This window comes from Juglans regia, chromosome 4 (assembly GCF_001411555.2).
Source record: "Juglans regia cultivar Chandler chromosome 4, Walnut 2.0, whole genome shotgun sequence".
Lineage (NCBI taxonomy): Eukaryota > Viridiplantae > Streptophyta > Magnoliopsida > Fagales > Juglandaceae > Juglans > Juglans regia.
In genome coordinates, this window is record NC_049904.1 from 29389601 (window position 1) to 29414678 (window position 25078).

General features: G+C 37.6%; 4 protein-coding genes and 1 non-coding gene across 5 annotated transcripts; all 5 read left to right on the plus strand.

The window, feature by feature from the left end:
* Positions 1-667: 667 nt before the first annotated feature.
* On the plus strand, positions 668-5847 carry LOC108998412 (ubiquitin-like modifier-activating enzyme atg7). The gene is made up of 14 exons (XM_018974963.2): positions 668-988; positions 1568-1785; positions 2270-2461; positions 2555-2609; positions 2743-2837; positions 2997-3186; positions 3320-3425; positions 3504-3648; positions 3724-3882; positions 3981-4169; positions 4331-4528; positions 4614-4729; positions 4826-4985; positions 5478-5847. Exons 1-14 carry the CDS (start codon positions 853-855, stop codon positions 5649-5651), a joined length of 2133 nt encoding a protein of 710 aa, XP_018830508.2. The 5' UTR covers positions 668-852; the 3' UTR covers positions 5652-5847.
* Positions 5848-6234: 387 nt separating this feature from the next.
* On the plus strand, positions 6235-6305 carry TRNAG-GCC. The gene has a single exon. It is a non-coding gene; the product is annotated as a tRNA-Gly (tRNA).
* A 6698-nt stretch (positions 6306-13003) lies between these two features.
* On the plus strand, positions 13004-16764 carry LOC108998372 (U-box domain-containing protein 12-like). Its single transcript, XM_018974917.2, has 2 exons — positions 13004-13654; positions 15481-16764. Exons 1-2 carry the CDS (start codon positions 13173-13175, stop codon positions 16334-16336), a joined length of 1338 nt encoding a protein of 445 aa, XP_018830462.1. The 5' UTR covers positions 13004-13172; the 3' UTR covers positions 16337-16764.
* A 1169-nt stretch (positions 16765-17933) lies between these two features.
* On the plus strand, positions 17934-19434 carry LOC108998376 (senescence-specific cysteine protease SAG12-like). Its single transcript, XM_018974922.2, has 2 exons — positions 17934-18545; positions 18657-19434. The coding sequence occupies exons 1-2, from the start codon at positions 18113-18115 to the stop codon at positions 19244-19246; spliced, it is 1023 nt and encodes a 340-aa protein (XP_018830467.1). The 5' UTR covers positions 17934-18112; the 3' UTR covers positions 19247-19434.
* A 2377-nt stretch (positions 19435-21811) lies between these two features.
* Positions 21812-22939, plus strand: LOC108998394 (senescence-specific cysteine protease SAG39-like). Its single transcript, XM_035689088.1, has 2 exons — positions 21812-22241; positions 22347-22939. The coding sequence occupies exons 1-2, from the start codon at positions 21812-21814 to the stop codon at positions 22937-22939; spliced, it is 1023 nt and encodes a 340-aa protein (XP_035544981.1).
* The last annotated feature ends 2139 nt before the right edge of the window (positions 22940-25078 follow it).

Genomic DNA, 25078 nt, shown 5'->3' on the forward strand with positions numbered 1-25078 from the left:
ACTTTTTCAAATTCTAAAATAATAATAATATTAAAAAATAATATTCTAACAATATTTTATCATCTTAACTCAACTCAACTCAACTCAACTCATTTCAACATCCAAACACAACCTTAAACATCCTGAACTCATATCTAACTAACATTTCTAATTTATAATCCCATTAGGCTTAATTTTTATTTTTTTTGATAAGTTACAAAAAACCATCCCAAAATTATAATATTATTTTTAATAAAAATTTTATGTGCAGTCACTTTTACATACTCTTTATGCACTCAACTATTGTCATTGGCTTCATCTTTTTTTTAATATAAAATAATTATTTTGACCAATCACATTAATAAAATATATAAAAAATTCATAAAAATGACCGTATCAGTATGTAATAAAATTTTATTTTTAAATAAAATTCCAAGTAGCTACTCCTAACAAACTCGCTCCCTATACCGATTTGTTTTGACTCTTTTACTAAAGAAAAATATTTTTACATAATATTTTTTATAATATTTTACATAACTATATTTTAAATGAGAGATATTTTTATAAAACATCTTATAAAAATAATATTATTTTTATAAAAATATTTTTATTTTATAATATTATTATCCAATGTACAATATATTGTGTATATATCTTTACTATTAATGAGTTAAAAGCCGCTACATTAGGGGATCCAAAGGTGACGTGGCAAATCTTGATTGCTCCGAATATTACAATCGAATCGATCTAACCGAAGAGAACCCACCGAACCTGGCAGAGACAGAGCCACCAAGGAGGGGAAGGAGGAGGAGAAGAAGAATAGGGAGAAGAAAGTCGCAAATCAGAGGGGACCGAAAACGGAGAAGAAAATCCATGGCGGGCCACGATAGTGGATCGATACTTGTATTCGCGCAATTCCAGAGCGCGGTGGACGAGGGTTTCTGGCACAGACTGTCCTCTCTCAAGCTCAACAAGCTCGGCATCGACGAATCTCCCATTCCCATCACTGGTACCGCTCGCTCTTCTTCACTCTATGTGCTTCTAATCTTGCTTTATGTTTTTGTTGCCCTAATTAGTATTCAGATTTTGGAATCTTGTATTTTGTGCTGGTGTTGTGGTTAGGCGATCAGCATCATCATCATCATTTTATTTTTTGCATAAACTTGCTGTTAGTTGATGAGAAAGTAGGGGGGAGTAATAGAACCTTTTAGTATTATGTGTTTCTTTCGGTCGTGGTCGTGAAAGGATTGAAAAGTTTGGGTCAACTAACTCAGATGATTAGATTCATTCGCGTGAAAAGTGAAATCCCCAAATAGTGAAGAGTGCCTTACGAACAGGAATTTAGATTCTAAGAGAATATTTAAATAGGGATTCATATCAGCGAAACTATAAGTAACCTACTGTTGCATCGAAAATTATGAATCTAGGCTAAAGTATGTTTCTATTTTCTGAAAAATTCAAGCTATCTGAACCTTTGGTCCCAATTTTTGACACATTATTGGAATTTCGTAGTGTTGTACAAAACTATTTGATATGAAGATTTGTGAGCTCCGTATGTTCTGAGTTGAAAACTGACCTTGTTTTGCAGGTTATTATGCACCTTGCTCTCACCCGCAGGTGTCAAATAATTTAACTCTACTAGCTCAGTCTTTGCCTTCTGAATCAAACGAGCAATCTTCAACAGCAGCCACAAGTCGTGGAAACAGGAACAGGTGCCCCATCCGGGGCATTCTTTACAACACGAATACAATTGAAAGCTTCCATACGCTTGACAAGAAGAGCTTGCTAAGGGCAGAAGCAAAGAAGGTGCCTCTTGTAATGGGTTTAATTCTTGAATTGTATGTGCTGTAGTCTGTATTTCTATGTCCAGGAAACCCCAAGGGGTTGGCCTAAGTGGTGAAGGCCTTGGTCTTGGGATATCACTCCCTTCAAGTTCTAAGGTTCAATACCTCATAGGTGCAAACAATCATTTGGGCCACACCCCTGGTGAAAAGCCAGCGATTTAACCAGTTCTGTGAATGAAACTTCCGAGGATGCGGTGAACGGGACCGGGATTTACTCTGCAGGAGTGGGTCCGAAGGGCCCTGCCTTGGAGAGGTTTCCCAACATAAAAAAAAAAAAAGAAAGTATTTCTATGTCCAGGATGAGTTTATTTGGCTGCTTAGCAATTTTAGATTGTATTGTTGTATGACTTGACTGGAAGTACAAATCTGGTGTTACAAGTTTACTTGTTGATATCTTTTTTTTTGGTTTTGTTTAAATAAGCAATCGACTTCTTATTGATATCTAGATTTGGGATGACATTCATACTGGAAGGGCTGTGGAGGATAGTGCATTGCTTTCAAGGTTCCTTCTTATCTCGTTTGCAGACCTGAAAAAATGGAACTTTCATTACTGGTTTGCCTTTCCTGTTCTGGTGCTTGATCCTCCTGCAACCTTGGTTGATTTAATGCCAGCTTCACAGTATTTTAGCTTAGAAGAGGTGCTGAGACTACTTTTATGGTTGGAAATAATGAAGCTAACTATTATGCTTCTATCTCCATTTTAATGCCCAAATTGTTGTTTTGACCTGTAGGCGGAATCTGTTTCTGCAGCTTGTAATGAGTGGCGTAACTCAAGCTTAACAGCAGGTAAATATGTCTCCTCATTATTTGCAATTTTTTTCAAAAAATTATTTGCAATTTTTTAAGTTTTTTTTTTCTTAGTTGAGTGTAAATGTTATTTTTTTTTCTTTTTAATCAAAGTTTAAGGTGTCCGCTGCAGATGTGCCATTCTTTTTGGTCAGTACTGATCCAAATTCACATGCAACTGTTAAGCATCTGAAGGACTGGGAAACCTGTCAAAGCGATGGTCACAAGGTTTGTCCACATGACTCTTTAAATATCTGTAATTCATTCCAGTTAATCAAACACAATATGCTTACGGCGGGAAAAAAATAGGCTTACATGGGGCTGTTTAGTTGGTGGACCACATTCTGGATATGTCATTCTTAAGTCTACTTTGCATTTTATTGGCAGTTGCTTTTCGGGTTTTATGACCCATGTCATCTTCCACACAATCCTGGTTGGCCTCTTCGCAACTACCTTGCTCTTATTTGCGTGAGATGGAATCTCAAGTCGGTTCGCTTTTTATGCTATAGAGAGAGTCGTGGCTTCGCAGATTTGGGGTCGTCCCTTGTTGGTGAAGCCTTGATTACAGTTCCACAAGGTAGAGCGGCAGAAATTGGGTAACAGCTCTATTCTGATTGATTGTTGCTCTCTCTCTCTCTGTTTCTCTCTCATTTGAACTTATTATTTCTGTCTGCCTGAATCTTCTCAACCTTTTGTTAATAATGTTTCAGGATGGAGGGATCATCAATCTTTACCTAATGCAGTGGGGTGGGAACATAACAAAGGGAGGCAAGTACCCAGGTCTATTAGCCTTGCTAAATCCATGGATCCAACTAGGTATGCTGTCTGCACTGTCACTCTATTTCCATAATGGTATTATTGTTACCCTAGCATTTTGAGACATTCTTTTTACAGGTTGGCCATATCTGCTGCAGATTTGAATTTAAAACTAATGAGATGGCGTGCTTTACCATCCCTGAACTTAAATGCCTTGTCATCTATCAAGTGTCTTCTCCTAGGAGCAGGTACGCTAGGATGCCAGGTTGCTCGCATGCTTATGGTGAGAGCTCAAAAACTTATGATTAAAGTATAAGACTTATCTTTTTGGGTGATAAAAAATTTATGCATATTGCAGGCTTGGGGGGTGCGGAAAATTACACTGCTTGACAATGGCAGGGTTGCTATGTCAAATCCATTGAGGCAGTCCCTCTATACATTGGATGACTGCCTCAATGGAGGTGAATTTAAAGCCACAGCAGCAGTTAAAAGTCTCACTCGCATATTCCCAGCTGTTGTAAGTGATTTTACCTTCTATTCCTCTAATCAGACGGGTTATTCTGGAAAGATGTTAATTTTTCATACCACGCATGCTATCAATCGTTCGTTTTACAGGATGCAGAAGGTGTTGTAATGGCTATACCAATGCCTGGGCACCCTGTGTCTAGCCAAGAAGAGGATAGTGTGCTTGAAGATTGTAGACGCTTGCATGATTTGATTGATTCTCATGATGCAGTTTTCTTGTTGACTGATACAAGGGAAAGTCGGTGGTTACCTACACTTCTCTGTGCCAATACGAACAAGGTCTATGTCTTAATTCTTTTGTTTTCTTCCCTTGGGATAGTTTTTATTACATTTGGCATTTTCTTTTCCAACAAGCTTGGGTCTCATTCTCAACTTCAACAATTAGTCTTTCATTTATTGATATCAGCCTCACTTGCATACATATGATTTACTTTTTGCAGATTACCATAACAGCAGCTCTAGGGTTTGATAGCTTCTTGGTCATGCGCCATGGAGCTGGTCCTTTTGTCTCTAGCCATGACTTCAAAGTTGAAGCTGCTAATGCTTCATCTGCGGTGGAAAACATTGCCCAAGCTGATAAAGATGAAAGGCAGAGATTGGGCTGTTACTTCTGCAACGATGTGGTTGCACCAATTGATGTAATTTTCAAGAAAGCCAGAGATACGATATTTTATATGTTTTATCTATAACAAACTCAACCATAATTCCTGTGCGCTTTTGCAGTCAACTGCCAACCGCACATTGGACCAGCAATGCACTGTTACACGACCAGGGCTTGCTCCTATTGCTTCAGCTCTTGCCGTTGAACTTTTGGTGGGCATCCTGCATCACCCTCAAGGGTAAGGCTTGTGAAAAGACATTATTCATTATTTTTTGGAGTTTTGAAGAGATTGTCAGTTGGCTGTTGTTTTTGGTGTTGAACTGCAAATGTACAGGATATATGCAGAAGGGGAGGTTGCAAACTCCTTGACTAGTGAAAGTAGTGAGCAGCCCCTTGGTGTTTTACCCCACCAGATTCGAGGTTCCCTCTCTCAATTTTCTCAGATGGCACTTGTGGGTCACTCCTCAAACAGTTGCACAGCTTGTTGCAGCACTGTAAGTTTTGCTTGCTCATTTGATTACTGTTTCTAGTGCTGCTTTTTAGATTCATTTCCTAGGTTATTGTTTTCAAACAACATGGTGGTGTATATATATATATGTGTATATATATATACATACATACATACATATATATATATAAGAATCAAACATGTATGTCTCAACTCAGGTAGATTCTGCACTATCGGATCCTAGTTTAGGCATTAAAAGCTATGGCCTAACCAGTTGGATCTTTGCGGAAGCTGTTTTATTATTAACATTTAGTAATTAAAAAAGTAAACATGGTTTACTTATTCTTCAGATCATAAACCAACGAGATTAATTTGCCATACAAGTGGAACCAACCAAAAGGAGGATGGGAGTTTTTCAGTATTTCATACTCTCTGTCTTGTTGATCGTTTTCCTTTTTCTCATCTTGTTCCCATTTCTTTTTGTTCGTCTTTTTTTCATCAACGAGTGTTTTAACTTCCACCACAATCAATTGATCAGGTGGTATCCGAATATCGGGAAAGAGGAATGGAGTTTATTATCCAAGCAATCAACCATCCAACCTATCTAGAGGATCTCACTGGCCTAACAGAGTTAATGAGATCAGCCAGCTCCTTCAAACTTGACTGGGACAATGAGACGGATCCTGACGAGGACGATTATGTTGACATTTAAGGAATTCCTTTAACTGGATGCGCTTATTTATTCAACTGGTATTAGAGTACGTTATTCTAATGTGAAACAACTTAGTTCTTTGATTTGACATGTTGGGCTGCACAAAAATCTCTGGTTGAATCCATTTGACCATATGAACACTTCTATAATATTAATCTCGACTACAAAAAAGAAAAGAAACAACTTTAGTGTCAAATTCAGCCACCTTGTTTGTCTTCACTACTAATGATTCATGAGACATCATTACTGATCTTGAATTAGCTGAAAGCTTGTAAATCAGGTCAAATTAATTTCTCTTAAAAAAAAGAAAGTATATCATTACTGTGCAGATCAAAGGTTTATAAGCGCCGTTGTAATGGTGGGTGAGCATGGCAATGATTGGGCCATTTGTGGATGGCAACAGTCGTGTTTTAAGGTTGCTATGAACCTAATCGTAGCCCCATCGAGTGGCATGCCGCATATGCTTATATTCTTATAATTATACTTTATATAATTTGGAGAGACAGACGCACTCTGCGCGAGCTCCGCTATTTAATGTTGTTTACAGTATTTGAATTATTTTAAGAATCCAGTGGGCATGATAGCACCAGTGGTCTAGTGGTAGAATAGTACCCTGCCACGGTACAGACCCGGGTTCGATTCCCGGCTGGTGCATTCTGTTTTTCTCGATTTTGTTTATACTTAGTGGGGTCCTATTTTTAATACCGAAATAAATCAAGTATTGATGCCTTAATGTTGAAAATATAAGTAGGGATTTTAGCCTTTTCTTCTCCTTTCTTTATCTCCGATTTGGTCCTCATAATGACCCAAGACTTATAACTACCAAAGGGTCCCTCTTTGAAGCTACGAATGTATAGTTGTTCAAAACAAATCCAGTCAACAATAATCTCATTCGGTTTAGCTGTTCAGTTGGGCATGATTTGCATGCGTTTCCTAGGCCGAACTAGTACGTCAAAGTAGAAACATCACTTTGTTACTTCAATTGAACTCGATCAGTTTTGGCCGCTTTGAAACAAACGAGGTAGGACATAAGAACTACAATGGTTGGCATATTTTGCAAGTAAACCAAAACTCGCACAACAAACCGAAATGAGAGAAAAAGTCATTCCCAACCCGCTATGATGATCTGGGCTTTGATCTATGGAGTTTGGTGCGGCTATGCATACGTCTATGGCAGTAAATGAAAAATAAATACTGAGAATGTAAAAGAGAGAGGGAGACATAAATTTACGTGGCTCGACATAAAGCCTACATCCAAGGGAGATTAGGGGAGGGAATATCCACTATAATAAACATATTTATATCTTTCATAGTCTATCGTTCACACTGTACAATAGATATCAGAGATTTACCTTCTAATGGAGAGATCGTCGTTGTAGTTCATTTTTTCCCCTTCAAGAAGCCAAAGTCGAGATTAAAGAAGAAGTCAAAGTTCCTCGGGAGTCTTCTAGCCATTTCCTTTTATTTGTCTCCTCTTTTTGCGTGTCCCTAGGAAGCAGTGAGAATTGATAGCATTTCCCTTGTGTGTCTGACTACCTTTCTTTTCTCCACTTTTTCTTTTATCTTCTCGTCCTTTCCTCCTGACACATTTTCTCCCTTGTCTAAGTTGTCTTGTCTCTTTGTACTCTCTTCCTTTCACTTCTTTTGTCCTCTAATGATGACCATTTGGTGGGCTGGCCTATTCATATGAGTTTGAAATATTTTATCCCTTTCATAAACTATAAAAGTGTATAAGCAAAGAATGGTTCTTGGCACCTCGATGGTTTTGTGCCTGCAAAAGGGTTCATTGGTTTTTTACCTAAAGAGGGTACGTATCATGGCAGCAACTTGATCACTGGCCCTTGAAAAAGAATGCACAAACGCAGTTGATGACATCGATTCTTCAAAAAGAGAAGCAAACTTTTGTAAACAAATTGCAAAACCACTACTTTGTGGAATTTGACTGTAACCTTTTCATTTCGACTAATATTAGGCTGAAGACTGAAGTTGTTGGGCTTGATAGAGAGATTTGCTACCAATATAACTCAAGCTTTCTTTTTCGATGACTTCAAAATTTGAACTCGGGTCATTCAATGAGGAAGGAACTTGAAGAACACCAACACGCGGTGAACTTGTTCCAAAATTGTGAACACACACCTTTTGACATATATTATCGGAAGAATAGAACTGGATAGGTGCTGCCGCTAAGGGTATATGAAAAGCAACAGAGTCCTAATGAACAAAAGGGATTGGAAATTCAGAGTCTTTAGAGATAGAGTTGGTAGCTTTTGCACTTTTGCACTTTTTAGAGTCGCAAAAATCATCATATAGAATTATTTCATTGTGGGTGATATCACATCCTACCAAGCACTCTATCCTTTGGCAAATGTAGTTTTTGGTTGTGGAAATTGACATCTCTCTCTCTCTCTCTCTCTCTCCCTCCCTCCCTCCTTCTCTCCCTCCCTCCCTATATATAATATATATATATATGAGTGGAGTTGCCATTTTGAGTAGCACTTTTGGTGTCACATGTATAAATTGGAGGGGTTGCCAGCATTACACCTGGCGGTATAGTGGAATTAGGGTATACTATTAGGCACATTGCTAATATCTCTCATTTGATTTGGTGCAGAACCCCTGCCAATATAAAGTTTTTGCAATATACGCACCTAATTGCCTGGATTTTATTCGTTTGTTAGGTCTAGTTAATCATGGAGGTATATGCGAAATCGAGAACTTGTATGAGTCCCCAACTCCATCCAATGACACCAAAGCATTCATCAGGCTATTCGACTGTGAATGGAGATTCTGAAACCCCAAGAATTTCCTCATCATAGAGACATGGAGAAGCAGAAAATGAAAAAAATTCGGGCTATATATGGGATCAATTTATTGATCCCTAGCCTTGAGTTCTAACTATGCGGGAGTAGACTTAAATGATGGTTTTTTTATTGTTAGCTGTTATGACAATTGTTAAGATAATTATATTTGTTGATGTGTAAGAAACCGCACAATAGGCCGGAATGAGAGAAAAAGTCATTCTCGGCCCGCTATGACAATTTGGGCATCGATCGGTGTGGTCTGATGCCCCCGGTAGTGGTTTGGTGCAGCCGTACAGTGTCTATGTATATCTATGACGGTGTATAGAAAATAAATACAAGGAAAGTAAGAGATCGAGACACAGAATTTACATGATGGCATAATGCCTACGTCCACAGAGGTTTGGGGAGGGGAGAATCCACTATAATATACTTGTTTACAATCTCTCATGGCCTATAATTTCTCACTGTACAATGGAGATCTTGAATATATTTGCTGGAGAAGACCCATTCTCTGGAGCTCCCATTCGAGAGGTTGAAGAAGAAGTCAAAGTTCCCAAGTCGTCTGGCCACTTGTTTTTTATCTGACCCTCTTATCGCGTGCGCCTCAGTAGTGGTGAGGAACGTTCGTTTTGCGTGTTTGACATCTCATTTTCTTTCTACTTTTTCCCCCTCCCATCCTTTCCCACTTTTCCTCTAACATTCTCCCTCTTATTGTCCCCCATTTCCTTCTTCTCTCCTGTCTCCTAGCGATGGCCTGGTGGGCTAGGCTTGTATATTTTATCCTCTTCAGTTGTCTGTGATTCTTAAGGGTAATTTATCCCAACAAATACCTTGAGAATTTAGGACAAATTGCCCTTAAGAATTTTTAAGTTAAAATATGCAACCGAGGTTGTCTATAGAAATTCGTGAGAAAATAAATTTGGGAGTTGGTCCTTGATTGTCCGCTTCACTTGAGTTAAGCGATAAAGACTTTCGGGCGTGGAGTTAGGCAGGAGGTGTATTCAATTGGTTAAGATGCGAGCGCGGAGCTCGGAAGTGGTGGAAAGTTTACTCGACCGCGTAAGATGTGTTATCTGGTGGTGCGTCTGCATGTATGTTTATCGTTATTGAAAATTGTATGTTTGTCCGATGTTTTTGTTTTCGATTTACTGTTAGTGTAAAGGTTGTGTGAAGTAACCCACACAAAGTGGTCAGAGGGCCTATCAACCCCTAGGTCCACCTTAGGTGGTTGCTGAGCCTGTTTACTCATTCCCAAAGGTAACCTGCGTAAGACGGTTGTGGAGTTCGGAGACCCGTTAACTCTGAAAGCTCGTTCTCGGAGGTAACCCGCTAGCAGCGGTTATGGCTCGAGTGTGACACTCGGCGCAAGTCTAAGGGCTTGTATCAGCGCGAAGGTCGGCAAGTCAATAGACTTATGTTCGAATGGCAATCTGGGCAAGTCTTAGAACTAGTGTGCGGCCTACACTTCGAGGTGAATCAAGGGACTCGGTTTGCAGCACGAAGGTCGACAAGGGACTTGTGTCCAAAGGGTAATTTGGGCAAGTTTTGGGATTGGTGCCTAGCATGACTTCGTGGCAAATCAAGGACCTTATATTGATAAGTGTACAATATTATCAATTGCATGGGCGAGCCCATTTTTGCGATGGCGTCATTAATAAAAATATAAATAGGAAAGCTGAGAGTACTTATCTGGAGGAAACTTCATTTGTTCATTTAGAGATTATTTAGCGTATAGGAAAATCGTCATTCTCCTACCTCAGGCGTAGAAAGTGAATTAGATCCCATAAACGGTGCGACTGTTGATGCGTAAAAAATTATACAAGCCGGAAGGGGAGAAAGAGTCATTCCCGGCTCATTATGACAATTCGGGCCTCGATCGGTGTGGTCTGGTGCCCTCGACAGTGGTCTGGTGCGGCCGTACGGTTTCGATGCGTATATCCATGGTGGTGTGTAGAAAACAAATGCAAGGAAAGTAAGAGATTGAGACACAGAAATTTATGTGATTCGGTATAATGCTTATGTCCACGAAATTAGAGGATGAGAGAATCTACTATAATATGCTTGTTTACAGTCTCTTATAGCATATCATTTCTTATTGTACAATAAAGATTTTGAATATATTTATTAGAGAAGACTCCCTCGCTGGAGCTCTTCTTCAAGAGGTTAAACAAGAAGTCGAAATTTCCAAGTCATCTGACTCATTTCTTTTTATCTGACTATATTCTCTTGGGTTAGGATATTTTATTTTCTTCAATATTTTTCAACGATATTCTATCATTGACATTACGTTCCAAATTAGTCCAAACTTATAAAATTAAATTTACAAACATTTAACTTAAGAATGGATTACATGGTTTAATAGAAACAAAATTTCTATTTTAAAAATTATATATTTAGAGATGTGTACTTACGTGCTCACATAACTACAACAATGTACTTTTGAATAGAAAGTGTTTTTCGATTTCAAGAAAAAAAAGAAAAAAAAAAAGAAGATGATTTTTCGTAATAGAAAAAAGCGAAGATTGTTCTTCAAAACATATATGACTCCCTTACAGTGGCATGTGACGTGGAAATGCCACGCAATTCAAAGGCCTCGTAATGCAATTCCACCCATAACTTGTACTGATCGATTAAGTTTTTTTTTTTTCTTTATTCGAATTAGTTGAGATGGGTCAATAATGGTGAGATGAGTACGTGTCAAAGTCGTGCACTGAGTGATGAAGACTCATTGGGCCGTCCTCCCAAGTTGGTACATCAAAATTCTTCCCACACTCATTCCTTATCAGCGTGCTAATTGATCAGGGGCTATATATTGAACACCTGTTATATCTCAAACAAAAATATATTGGTGTGCAGTTTTTCTTTTGTATACCTTAATTTGGCTCATAATTTCATTAAAATCGCTAAAAACGATAATATCAGTGTGCTAATTAATTTTTAGGTTGTTTAATGTTTTTACATATTCATTATTGATTTATTTAAATATGTGGTATATCCACAAAAAAACCTCACAAAAACTAATTCAAATATAAAGAAAATAAATAAATGGAATTTGAAAAATATTTTAATAATTTCTGAATGAATAATTCGTACAGTAAGAGGACCTGTTGATAGGAAAAGATGCCAAGTGAAATAAGGAAAAAATCTAATCAAAATAATATGCGTCAACATAATTTAAGTAATATTTAAATTAAAATAATATATATCTATTTTATTAGACATATCAAATCAAATTACGATAATTTATAAATTTATTTTAATGGATTTTTTTTTGTAAATAAGGTGTTTTTGTTTATTTGTTATTAGAAAGTATGCAAGTGAAATCAAAACATTGTTTGGTCAATTAGCGTTGTGATACATTACCTAACCATTGTAATCTATAAGGCTTGACAGCAAAACGTAGAAGCATCGTGGAATGAGGAAGCATTGTCGTGATAAAGCAGGCCATATTTGGCAGCCGCAAATCGTAGTGCTTAATGTCCTAAAACACTACTACAAGAAAAAAAGGAAAAATGCACGAAAGACTCCTCGATTTGAAAATTGTTTTATCGTTAATTTATGTTCTGTTTTTTGGGTCTATTGCTTGGAAGCCACCCTGTACTGTATATTGTATATAATGTCAAAACATTAATTTATGATCGATCCTTCGTCGAGAAATCGGTGCTAGTCCTGCCCCTATACATGCCATTAATGTCGATTAAGATTGTTTATGATTAAAGAAAGCAAAAATACAGGAAACACAGTGCCATGGCCCATGCCCAAAATTTAAGGCTTATTATTGGGAGTAGTACTGTCTCAGGGAGTTTAATTGTCTCCATCCATTACTATTTATTCTTACATCTTATATTTATAATCTTTTATGAAATATGAGAGTATTTTTCATAATATGTAAAATGATAAATATTGACTGATAAATTTTTTTTTTATTATAATAATGATGCATCCGAGAAAATCACCTAGCGATGTTGACTTGACGCAAACTGAAATTGAGGTAAGAAATTTGAATCTAAATTTTACGTTGATTGCGGCGAATTATCTTATAAAAATAAATCTACACAAATATGATAAGAAAAACTTTTAACAGCGAGATAGATTAATCTACTGCCACGATAATATTTATTAAAAATTTGATATTATTTATAAAAAATATATTTACGATTGTGTTTAAATATTGAGTTAAATTTAATTGAGTTGAGTAGTAGAGAAAGTTATACATGTTTTATTTAAACTGAGTTTAAAGTATGTTTAGATGTTAAGATGAGTTTAATATTTTTTTTTATAAAAAATTAAAAAAAATATGAATCCCATGTATAAAAAAGTTTTAAGTTAAAAAAGATTGTAAATCTTACGTATAAGAAGATTTTGAGTTGAGATAAATTTAATAATTTAAAAATTAAATATTTAAATATTAAATTAAATTTAAAATTTAACAATTTCACTCTTGAAAAACCAAACTCAGCCTAAACAGTATACATACCAAACCCTCGTTCATTTTTAACTTTTAGTACGTGTCAGAACTTGAGACATCTTCTTGATCCAATATATGCACGGTTCGCCATGTGCTTTGTGCTTCCCTCTGTTTTTGCTAACAAAAGTCTTCCTCCTTCTCCCACTAATCCCTATTCTCTACAATAGTCAGATTTGCAGACAAGTTTAACGTGTAGAGAACCAAACACAAAAACTATATTCCCAATCCCTCTCCTTCCCTGTCTCTTCAACCATGTCTTTTTGCACCTCACAACGTCCAAAAATGCCCGATTCTTCTTCTTCTTCTCCTCCTTCTCCTTGTTCTCCTATTTGGTTATTGCCCCACATAAAGCTCCACTTCTTTGCTCGAATCCGACGGTTCCTGCGACTGAAAGCAGCTCATAAGCGATGCGGATCGTCGGGCGGATTTGACGTAGCGAGTACTGCCAGAGGTGTTAATAACGAAGTAGTAGTCCAGGCTCTGGAGAGGGAGAGTGAGGACGAGTCGGCGGTGCTACAGAGGTCAGTTAAGAAGCTTCACTTCGGAAGCTGGCTGGAGAAAGAGATGGCGGTTAAGGAGATTGAGAGGCTTGCTAGAGAAGACGGGAAGACAAGGAAATTCTTGGCGCAGCTTGGGGTTATACCTGTGCTGGTGGCTATGGCGGCTTCGGAGGTGGCCGCGCAGAGGCGTGTGGCGGTGACGGCTTTGATTGAGCTCGCCAATGGAACTTATACGTAAGTACTTCTTTACGTTTTTTTAAAACATTTTTGGCATTAAAACATGGCGTTATATATGAGTGATGATCTTGATCATATATTCTCGCTGTTCAAATATCTAAGTTCTTAAGACTTTATTTTATTTTTTCATTTTCAAATGATTATGATCATGATCCTCATCGAAAGGATTAACAAAGAGTTTATCAAGAGGGATTGAGAGATCAACTGATCTCACTACTATTTACAAATTTCAACACATAAATTTTATTAATATTTACAAATCATCTCATATCTTCTCTAAACCAAACATTTGTCCTTACAATTATTCACGAATAATTGGAAGTGGAGTACATCTTTGGAACCAAGAAAATAGGAAGGTGAGATCAATGGATAAATCTTCCTTCTGGTTTTCATGGAGTAATACAAGTATAAATAGTACTTAGTATAATCTAGTTTAGGTGGATGGGAGTGCGCCAGAAGTATCTGCATCCCAGATGACCGCTTCAATATCTTAATTTTTCTTTTGCATTTTTATTTTAAAGGGTTGGTGATTTATTATGGCAGCTAGAATATATATTGTATTAGGTAAGGATATGGTACAACCATATAATCAATCAAATAAAAAGAAATCTAGCTTTCTCATAACTTTTGAACTAATATTTTTGCACGGAGAAAATGTATTTGAAATGTTTGGGGGGAAAAATAGAATTTAAAATACCTTTGAATAAGATGAGAGTTCTTAATTTTTCGACATTGTGGAGCCCAAATGGAAGCCTTGGGGCACCACCACCCTTTGATTCATTATTCACAAGGTAGTTGGTCTTGCAGGACATGGACTGGAGGACCCAGATTCCTAGCTTTTTTTAATATATATATTTAAAAAAAATAATGGATATAAATGTTTCAGGAAATTAATGGTAAGGATGAATGAGCCCTCTCGTGCAGCAATAATGGAGCTCTCCATCTAGACCGTTGCATTTATCTTCATTGTATCCTTTTCCATGCATGAAGATGGCAAGAGAGGTGGGTGTGGTTTGGATCTTGAGATGCGCTGAATCGAGTAAAGGAGTAAATCTAAGAGTTATATATAAAAAAAAATATATATATTTTTTTAATACTGATTGTCACTTTTCTTTTTCAAATAAAATATACAAAAGTTGAACACTCAACTGTAGAAACCACAGAATAAAAAAAGAGAAGTTGAGATCTTCTTATATACATATGAAAACACAATCCGGGATAGGATAGAATGACCTTGAATCAGAAGTCCCCTAAGGTGCGCGCTGACTGTACCCACTAATTTCCACGGTGACAATTGGAAGAGTTGCAGGGGAACAGTACTGTTTGTTGAAGCGACGTCTTTGTCGTTTTAGAGATATAGTGCAGTGGTTCAGATTCCATGAAAATCTTTGAACAACTAAACACTTCCTTTGTTGACTTTCACTAGTCCCCGAATATTTTTGACTTCGGCAGCTTGATGTTCTTTATTTTATTTGATTAGTTTGGGGAGCAATTCATGGAGTTTTCCATGAAGTTAAATATGCAATAATGGACCGCTATATCGGTTTTTGCTTAATGTTCTATTTAATTAATTAACTAATGCAAGTTTCAAAGTCATACCTGATACAACGATCATTCTTGTTTTCAACATAGATTGAGATCCTCTCTAATTGCTTGATAAAATCTAATCGTCTAATGTAAGACAGTATTAAATGTTGGTGTAGGGTTTATACTGCCGGAAAATCTTACATAGATAGTATTAAATGACGAAGGATTATACGTGTTTGTGTGTGTGTCTTATCCAAACTGCCAATTTTCTGAATCGGTCTGTCTTCTTACCTCAGGAACAAGGCGCTCATGTTGGAGGCAGGAATCTTATCCAAACTGCCACAGAACATTGATACTGTCGATGAACTAACGAGACGTGAATTTGCAGAACTGCTCTTATCGTTATCTTCTCTTGCAAATAATACACAATTCCCTCTAGCCTCGTCTGAAACTCTCCCATTTCTCTTGAGCATTCTTCAATCCAGTTCAAGTGTTGAAACTAAAGAGTTGTGTTTGGGTACCACGTACAACATCTCCACCGTCTTGGACCATGCAGGAGCCCTGGTCTCTAGCGGATTGTTACAAACACTCTTGACGCTCTCCACTATAAAGGAACTTTCAGAGAAAGCCCTCGCAACGCTCGGGCATTTGGTGGTGACTTTAATGGGAAAAAAGGCAATGGAAAACAGTCCAATTGTGCCAGAGAGCTTGATAGAGATCTTGACATGGGAAGATAAACCCAAGTGCCAAGAATTATCAGCTTACATTCTAATGATTTTGGGTCATCAAAGCTCAACCCAACGGGAAAAAATGGCCAAGTCAGGAATTGTGCAGGTACTTCTTGAAGTGTCATTATTGGGTAGCCCTCTAGCACAGAAGAGGTCACTAAAGCTATTACAATGGTTCAAAGATGAGCGGCAAGCAAACATGCGGCCGCATTCCGGACCCCAAACAGGAAGGATTGCAATGGGTTCGCCTGTAAATCCAAGGGAGGCTCAAGAAGGGAAGAAAATGATGAAGAATTTGGTGAAGCAAAGTTTATATAAGAACATGGAAGTTATAACCCGACGAGCCAATATTGCTGCAGTTCACTCCTCCTCTAGGCTCAAAGCCCTTGTGATCAGCACAAGTTCAAAGAGCTTGCCTTACTAAAAGTTTTAAAAGTTGGGATTTACATTTGATTTTTAGGCTTCTCTGCAGATACAGAGGAAATAAACTTTTTGGATTGCCACAGATATGCATTCCTTGTGCAGTATGAATAGTGACAATTTTTTATCCTGGACCAAAAAAAAACGAAAGTTTTCTCAGGAAACCTTTACTAGTGTCAAATGAATTATTTGATTGAGTGAAAAATGGGTCACAAAAGAAGTGCATACTGCATATATACCTTCAACCATGGGCGATGAGACCAAGGTCTCATGCTCTGTTTTATAGCTTTTTCTTCATAGTAAGTGTGCAAGTCTACTATCAGCCATGCACTGTTGGCCATCTAGTTATAGCCATCCTTAAAAACAGAGTAATTAGGACCATCATTTTTATGCTCAATAATCCTGGGATATGTGATATCCCATATGATAAGGATAATGGTAGGTGGTGTATGAGATTTTACATTACTTGGAAATGAGAAGTTATTGCTCTTTATAATGTTCCAATGTGGCTCAAATTATATCATTGATTAGTCTTTTTAGAGTATATATCATGTGGTTTGAGCCTTCCATTAGATCGTTACAATGCAAATAGACGTGTTTAAAAGACTTAAACATTGACTCAAATTTGATGAAAATAGTTAGACAATCACTCAATTACCCGTACCAAGTAAATTTTATCCTCGGCAGGAAAATAATTACCCGATCATCTATCAAAATTGAGGAGGCATTTGCTTAAACCGTGTTGATACTGTTACTTTAGTCGGGTATGGAACAGCCGATGACGGATGGTTAATCATGGGGGTGAGGATGGCTACAAGCCTACATGAGGATTCAAAGAGATTATAACGGTGCCTCAGGTCTTTGCGGCATTACTATGAAAGCTTCCTATTCAGTTGCCCAAGTAGTCCAAAGGTTGACAGATCAAACCATGCATTTAGATAAATGCATATAATAATTCTCCATATGCTTCCCAGCCCATATAACGTGTTCAAGTCTTATGGACTCTGAAATGTCCGCGGCCGTATTGATATGATGGCCACATCGTCTACAGCGTAGAGCTCCTTTGAGTTTGGAATGCACAGAGTTGTTGCTCCGACTTTAATGTTAGCTGGATAGTGATAGTTTCATTTTCTTGAAGGATGCGTAGTCATTACAAAGTAATTGAAGAAAACACCAAATGAATTACTAAAATCAATTAACTATAAAAATAATTATATTTAAACACCAATGCATGATGTGCATCATACATGTCGTCAAGATCACATGAATGCTACAGGTTCCAGGATATATAATATATATATATATATATATATATACAATCATGATTTCAATCGGAAACTATACTTTTCATGATAATTCTTGTCCAGGTTCTAAAGTTTTAAATTTTCTGGTGGGGAGTACTTTTCGCATGCAAATGGATCACCATGCATTTTGTGGGCTCTCAAAGCACAACTAATTTGAGAACAATGCCTAAAACACCGTTAAGGAGAGCCACAGCCTTCAAAAAAAATCCTACCATAAATATAATTAATATTTCTTCGGAGACCAAGAAACTTGCCAAAAATAATGTCAAATATGTGTTGGGGGTTGACTTTCTTCTCGAAAAGGAAGCCAAGCCCTACGTCAACAAAATGTACGTACATACCATATCATGAACATTGAGGACGTTTGGTCTCCGATCCTATATATATAGCGAGATTGGGTGCATTCTTCCTCACAATTAATTAGACACTACAATTGCGGGGAAAAAAAGCTAGCTGCTTACTTTGTTTTGGAAACAATGACTTTTATCACAGTCTTGTTGGTGATTTTGGGGACTTGTACATCTCAAGCGATGTCCCGCAGAATCCTTGAGGTTGAAGTTTCCATTGCTGATAAACACGAGGAATGGATGGCTAAACATGGACGTACTTATAAGGACAATGACGAGAAGCAAAAGCGTCTCGAAATATTCAAGGACAACATGGATTTCGTGAACAAAGTCAACAACGAAGGGAATCGTACTTACAAGTTGAGTGTCAACAAATTTGCAGACCTAACAAATGAAGAGTTTCGTGCCACTCGTACTGGATACATGCTCTCAACCGAGCCGAGGTCAACCACAGCGGAGACAACGTCGTCGTTCAAGTATGCATCAGTGACTAACGTTCCAGGGAGTATGGACTGGAGAAAGAAAGGAGCCGTCACTTCAGTTAAAGACCAGGGCGAATGTGGTAAGAGGGTCATATCATCTAAAAAACTCCAAGTTTTTCAATGCCTGCATTTATCATTTTGCTTGCCGTATTTCTGTCATTGTCGACTTATAAATTGTATGTTATACGTAGAATGTTGCTGGGCCTTTTCAGCAACGGCAGCGGTAGAGGGGCTCACCAAAATCAAAACAGGGAAATTGGTCGACCTATCTGAGCAACAACTAGTGAACTGTGCCACGAATGGAAATAATGGTTGCCATCGTGGTTGGATGGATAATGCTTTTGAATATATAGTACAAAATCAAGGACAAACCACTGAAACAAATTATCCATACGTGGCTATGGACGGAACTTGTGACACAAACAAGGCGTCTGCTAAAGCAGCTAAGATAACTGGCTTTGAAGATGTACCTGCAAACAATGAGGAGGCATTGCTAAAAGCTGCAGCTCACCAACCAATCTCCGTTGCCATTGAAGGCGAGGGACGTGATTTTCAGCTCTATGCAAGCGGGATCTTCACTGGAGGATGTGGCACTGATCTAAACCATGCTGTTACTTTAGTCGGGTATGGAGTAGCTGAAGACGGTACCAAGCATTGGTTAATCAAGAATTCATGGGGTGAGAACTGGGGTGAGGGTGGCTATATGAGGATTCAAAGAGATTATTCTGATCCCGCAGGTCTCTGCGGCATTGCCATGCAAGCTTCCTATCCAGTTGCTTGATTAATTAGGTAGTCCAAAGGAATTGACTGCTGATCGATTAATCACTTAGATAAATAATTATTTATGTTTCCCATATGTGTACGTGGCTAATCATGTTATGGGCTAGCTGTGAAATGTATTGCCTTGAAGGCATCATCGTGTATGGTGTTTAACGTTTGTATTTATAGTATCATGATCTAGCGTTTGTATATCATGAACGTACGGAGGTAGTACTGTTGCTCCCAACTACCTAATTAATGTGAGCGGAGTAATGATACAGAGTTGTGCTATACAGAAGCCTTACATCCAGTTTATATATCACTTAAAAATATATAATTTTATTTTTTTATCTTTATATTTTATATTTCAATTTAATATGAAATATGAGAGTAAAAAAATAAAATCATATATTTTTAAGTGGTGTACAGATACGTGGAGCTTATGTCTAAAATTTTTCAGTGATATTTAATTGAAAAAATAATGAAAAGCTAGCTTGCTTGAAAAACTAGTCCTGTAAAGTGGTGGTTTCATTCAAGAAACTAAACACCTTTCTAAATTGGTTGTCCGGCCAAGCTGGTTGTTGGATTCTTTGAAATGTCACGAGCAAAGATTAGAACAACGCGATCTAAAGAATCAAAAGAATTGAAACCAAACATAATTTCAAGCTGTCGATTTTAACCATCCAATCGATCGGATTATTTAATACAATTGTAATGAAATATATGGACTAAAATTCAGGTGTCAAATGGAACAACGTCTACGGAGCTACCTCAAGATCGATCAGCTGAATTTGATTGTCTCCGGATTATACAATTTTCATGGTATTTGCTAGGGGTGTCAAATCGTGTTAACGGGTTGTGTTCGTGTCATGTCAATATATGTATATTATACTATATAGGTCAACCCTAACCCGTCCCGTTAAGCTTATCGTGTCAAAATCTCAAACCCTAACACGACCCATTAACATGATAACGGGTCGTGTCGTGTCAACCCGTTTTGACCTTTTTATGTAAATGGATTGAAACAAACTCAAAATTAACCTCTTTAATCTAGTTAAGTTTAGCATAATTTTATATAAATGTTAAAATCACAATATTTATAAAAAATATAAAACTAACTACAAGTCCAAAATTACAATCTAAACAATAAAAATATCAAAATTAAAATCCCAACAATTTTATTTTTTAGGTATAAGGGTATAATTGTAATTTTAACTTTCTTAACGGGTCATAACGGGTTGACCCGTTATCAACCCGTTAAGCTATCGTGTCTTAACGGGTCAACCCATTTTGACCCGAACCCGTTAAGGGTAAACCCTAACCCGCTTTTATCGTGTCGTATTCGTGTTGAGTTAATGGGTCGTGTCACATATTGACACCCCTAGTATTTGCGGTGACAAAATACCGTTTTTCAATAGATTAAAAAAATAGAGATACTTTTGCAATAGAAATTCCGACAAAAATAATATGAAAGGAAAATTATTTATGCAGTCTTAAATTGTGTAAGCTCTTTTGTATTTATTTAGAAAAAAAATAGGGAAAACTTGGGATCCACATTCAAAAGTACCTAACTTTTGCATGGTTGACCCCACTTTTCTCAGAGGGAGTAGTGCGGAATTTGCACAATTTAAAACTGTAACTAACATTATTCATATGAAAGGAATATTTACGTTCGGCAGTGAATCTATCACTCTTCAAAAATAGATTCGATGGATCACTAACACACTATATATTATTTGTCACAATAGAATAAGAAAAATTCAACTTATAAGTCGGTGTGGAAGATATGTTTTCCACGATAACAATATGATATTATTTAATTTGTAAAAGTAATTTAAAATTTTAAAACTAGCAAACTAATTTTTTTTCTAATTAGTGGTGTGAATGGTGAATCCTCTACATAACTAGCTTACAGATAGAAGAGCTCGTAAAATAAATATATCCTTTTGGGAGGGATGTCAATTTTATTTCCAACTTAGCCCGCCCACCATATCAAAAACGGAGGCCAGGGTCCCAATATTAAAGTTAAAATTGAAGGCAAACACATTTTTAAAGTTGGAATGGAACTACCAAACATAAGAATATTCAAACAATATCATCATAGCTAGAACATACAAATAATTAATATATTAGTCAAGAAATTCGATTAATTAAGGACACATCAGATCAAACACATGACAAATACGTATATAGCCCAACTAGTCGGATGATCAGTTCCCAAAAGACAATCCAATGATCATCAGTTTATTTAATAGTACCATGGTTGCGAAATATATATATGAAATTAAATTATAGTGTTAAATAGAAGAACGTAAACGGAGCTCGGGAGCGGAACTTTCCGTTGTCAATAATACGATATATTTGTTACGACGCTCTTGGGAAATTATGACCCTCATGTGGCGTACTAATTCAGTTCGGTTGAAAGGAAGAAACATGAGGAAGGAATCTTCTATATATACCCGTTTCTTCCCAACCATTGGTGTATGCCTACGTACTCATCATCATCACTCTTTGGCTTACTGAAATCATATTCGATCCATAGATTAACTATCAAGCACATTACCTGCCCATTTCAAGTTGGGAAAAAATGGCTTTGATAACTGGAAGAGCATTGATCCTCCTCACACTGTTAGGGATATGGGTTGCCCAAGCCACTTCCCGCACGTTGCATGAAGCTTCCATGTTGGAGAGGCACGAGGAATGGATGGCTCTTTATGGACGCACTTACAAGGATAGTGCAGAGAAGGAAATGCGTTTCAAGCTTTTCAAGCTCAACGTGGAGTTCATCGAGTCTTTCAACAATGATGGAAATCGGCCTTATAAGCTAAGCATCAATGAATTTGCTGATCAAAGTAATGAAGAATTCCGGGCCCTTCACAATGGATACAAAAGGTCCTCCAATCTCAGGTCATTTCCAATGACACCATTTAGGTATGAGAACGTGACTGCAGTGCCATCTAGCATTGATTGGAGAGCAAAAGGAGCCGTCACCGCCATTAAGGACCAGAAAACATGTGGTAAGATAGATATACTCTTTCCTTTATTTATTTAATAGATAATGTGAACATCATGTGCTAGATTTCCTAACATGAAACGTACCTTGCGTTGTGATATGAATCTAGGATGCTGCTGGGCATTTTCTGCTGTTGCAGCCACGGAGGGTATCACCCAAATCACAACAGGAAACTTGATCTCTCTTTCAGAGCAAGAATTAGTTGATTGTGACACCAGCGGTGAAGACCAAGGCTGCGAGGGTGGCCTGATGGATGATGCATTTGAATTTATCATCCAAAACAAAGGCCTTACAACTGAAGTAAAGTACCCATACAAGGGAGTGGATGGAACTTGTAACGATAACAAGGCAGCATCCCATGCGGCCACCATCAAAAGCTATGAAGATGTGCCTGCCAACAGTGAGCAAGCACTGCTCAAGGCAGTTGCCAACCAACCAATTTCTGTCGCCATTGATGCGAGTGGCTCTGCTTTTCAGTTTTACTCGAGCGGAGTCTTCACTGGAGAGTGTGGAACAGAACTGGACCATGGTGTGACTGCAGTTGGTTATGGGACAACAACCGATGGGACTAAGTACTGGTTAGTGAAGAATTCATGGGGTACCAGTTGGGGTGAAAAGGGATATATTAGAATGAAGAGAGACATTGATGCTCCGGAAGGTCTATGCGGCATTGCCATGGAGTCTTCCTATCCCGTTGCTTGAATTATATTAATCATGGAGTGCTGAATACATCTTATTCACGCATTGTCCTATCGTGTTTGCTATATTTCTCCATGCTTATCTAAGTTATATAGTGTCCTACTTTTCCTTTCTTTCTCTTTTTAAAGTTTGATGTCTTAGATGTTTAGTCCATTAAAAAAATGCTTATGTTGTTGCATTATATACGGAGACAAAACACGTAATTTAAAAATAGAACTGCTTGCTTGTTTTTCTCTCTCTCTCTCTCTCTTTTTTAAAGCTTATAATCTTTAAGTATGCTTCAAGCTCCACTAGTGTAATATATATACACACATGATTGCAATCGATTGAATATTTTCTCCAATTGGGGCACCATATTTGGGCTCATAAAGAACAATTTGATAGCAATACGACAAAAAATCCAAGTAGTCTATACAACAGTAATTATATCCAATCCAATTAATTATATTATACCCAATCCAATTAGAAACTTAAGTCCAATGTAGTAGCCATTAATGGATGGATGTGGTTTATGACGAAGATGCGATCAAGCTTTCTGGAGATCTGACTTCTGACTTCTAATCCCCAAAACTCTTTCTTTGGAGCCCTTTTGTGGGCCCATTGATCACACCTAAGGGGAGTGCTATAATAGATTTGAATAATTAATATAAGAAAAATTTATTTATCATTTTTTTTATCATCATCCTCTTAACATCTCTTGATGTGACACTAAATAATAGACCCACAAGTAAAATATAATAAATTATCTCCAATCATTTAATATCACATCAAAAGATAATGATAAAATAGATTATAAATAACATTACTCATTAACAAAAGGGTTGTTATGGACGTGTTTCACTGCTACCACCTCACAATCACCTGCAACCAAAGAGTAGAGAACTTGAAAGTTCGAGGGAACGTATCTGATGTCTAAGTCAGTGACTGAAGATAATAATAATAATAATAATAATAATAATAATAATAATAATAATATCAATGAATTCGATCCGTTTTATGTACCTAATTCTCCTCTTATATAGAGCTTTTGAATTATTTTGTTGCTTAAATGATAATAGATATATTTATTATTCAAATTCAAACTTGAGAATGAGGGTTCTTGCTTTAATTGATTGTTACAATAAATGCTCTTATCCTTTATCGCCGCTGGATGGTTATTTAGTCAGCAATGGGAAATGGGCTGGGCCCTTCTTGGATTTGATAGGCCTCTTCGGTATTGAGACTCAAATCATGAATAAGTGAAGGCTGAGACCAAAATTGTATTGGCAAGAGGAATGTCATTTCCAGTTACCTCGCGAAGTCTCATTACATCTGGTATGATGAGACTTGAATCCAAGCACCGTTTCAGTTTTCGAGGCTCCTCTGCCTGCATTGCCTTTGTCCCCGCCTTTCACTACTCGATCCCTTGATGTTCCCGTAGAACCTCCTCGGGTGGAAAATGTTGAAAGGCAAAATGTCAAGGAAGAATATATTGACGAAGCAGCGGCAACTTTCGCCGTGATAATGGCCTCAAGATCCTTGTCGGCCAGAGACATCACATCATCCAAGGAAAGAGTTGATGGCGCCAACAGAGTAGATAGTTTGCTCAATTTCTCCTGAAGTGCTGCCTCCGTGCTCCCACTCATCCGTGAAGTCTTTCCACTCGGTTTAGATCGAGGGGGGGCCAATTTAATATCACCTCCACTCGCCTTTGGTGTCGATTTGCTCAGTTACTCTCGAAGATGAGCCAACTTACTGCCTCCACTTTGCATAAGGGAGAGCAAGGAGTCACGTTTTGAAGAGATGGACTCATCTGAACGAGACAAGACACAAGCCCTTTTGAGTTTTCTCTTTTTTGATCCATCTGCACCAGGGCATTTCTTTTTCCTCAAGTCACCCGTCGGTGGGGGGCACCCGAAAACTTATGTCTTAATATATGGGCCCGACTGGGAACCATTAGAAACTTCTCAATATTGCTAGGGGTCATAAGCACATCCGAAAAACATAAGTTGGGATGAGCCTAAGCGCAAGAATCAACCAACCTCACATGGGCCTCCCCACATGAGGAAAGAATAACCTCAAAGTCATCCCCATTGGGAACAGGAGACCAACACGCCCTAATAGGAAACTCCCAATTAAGAGCTTCATTGGCAGGAAATTCTC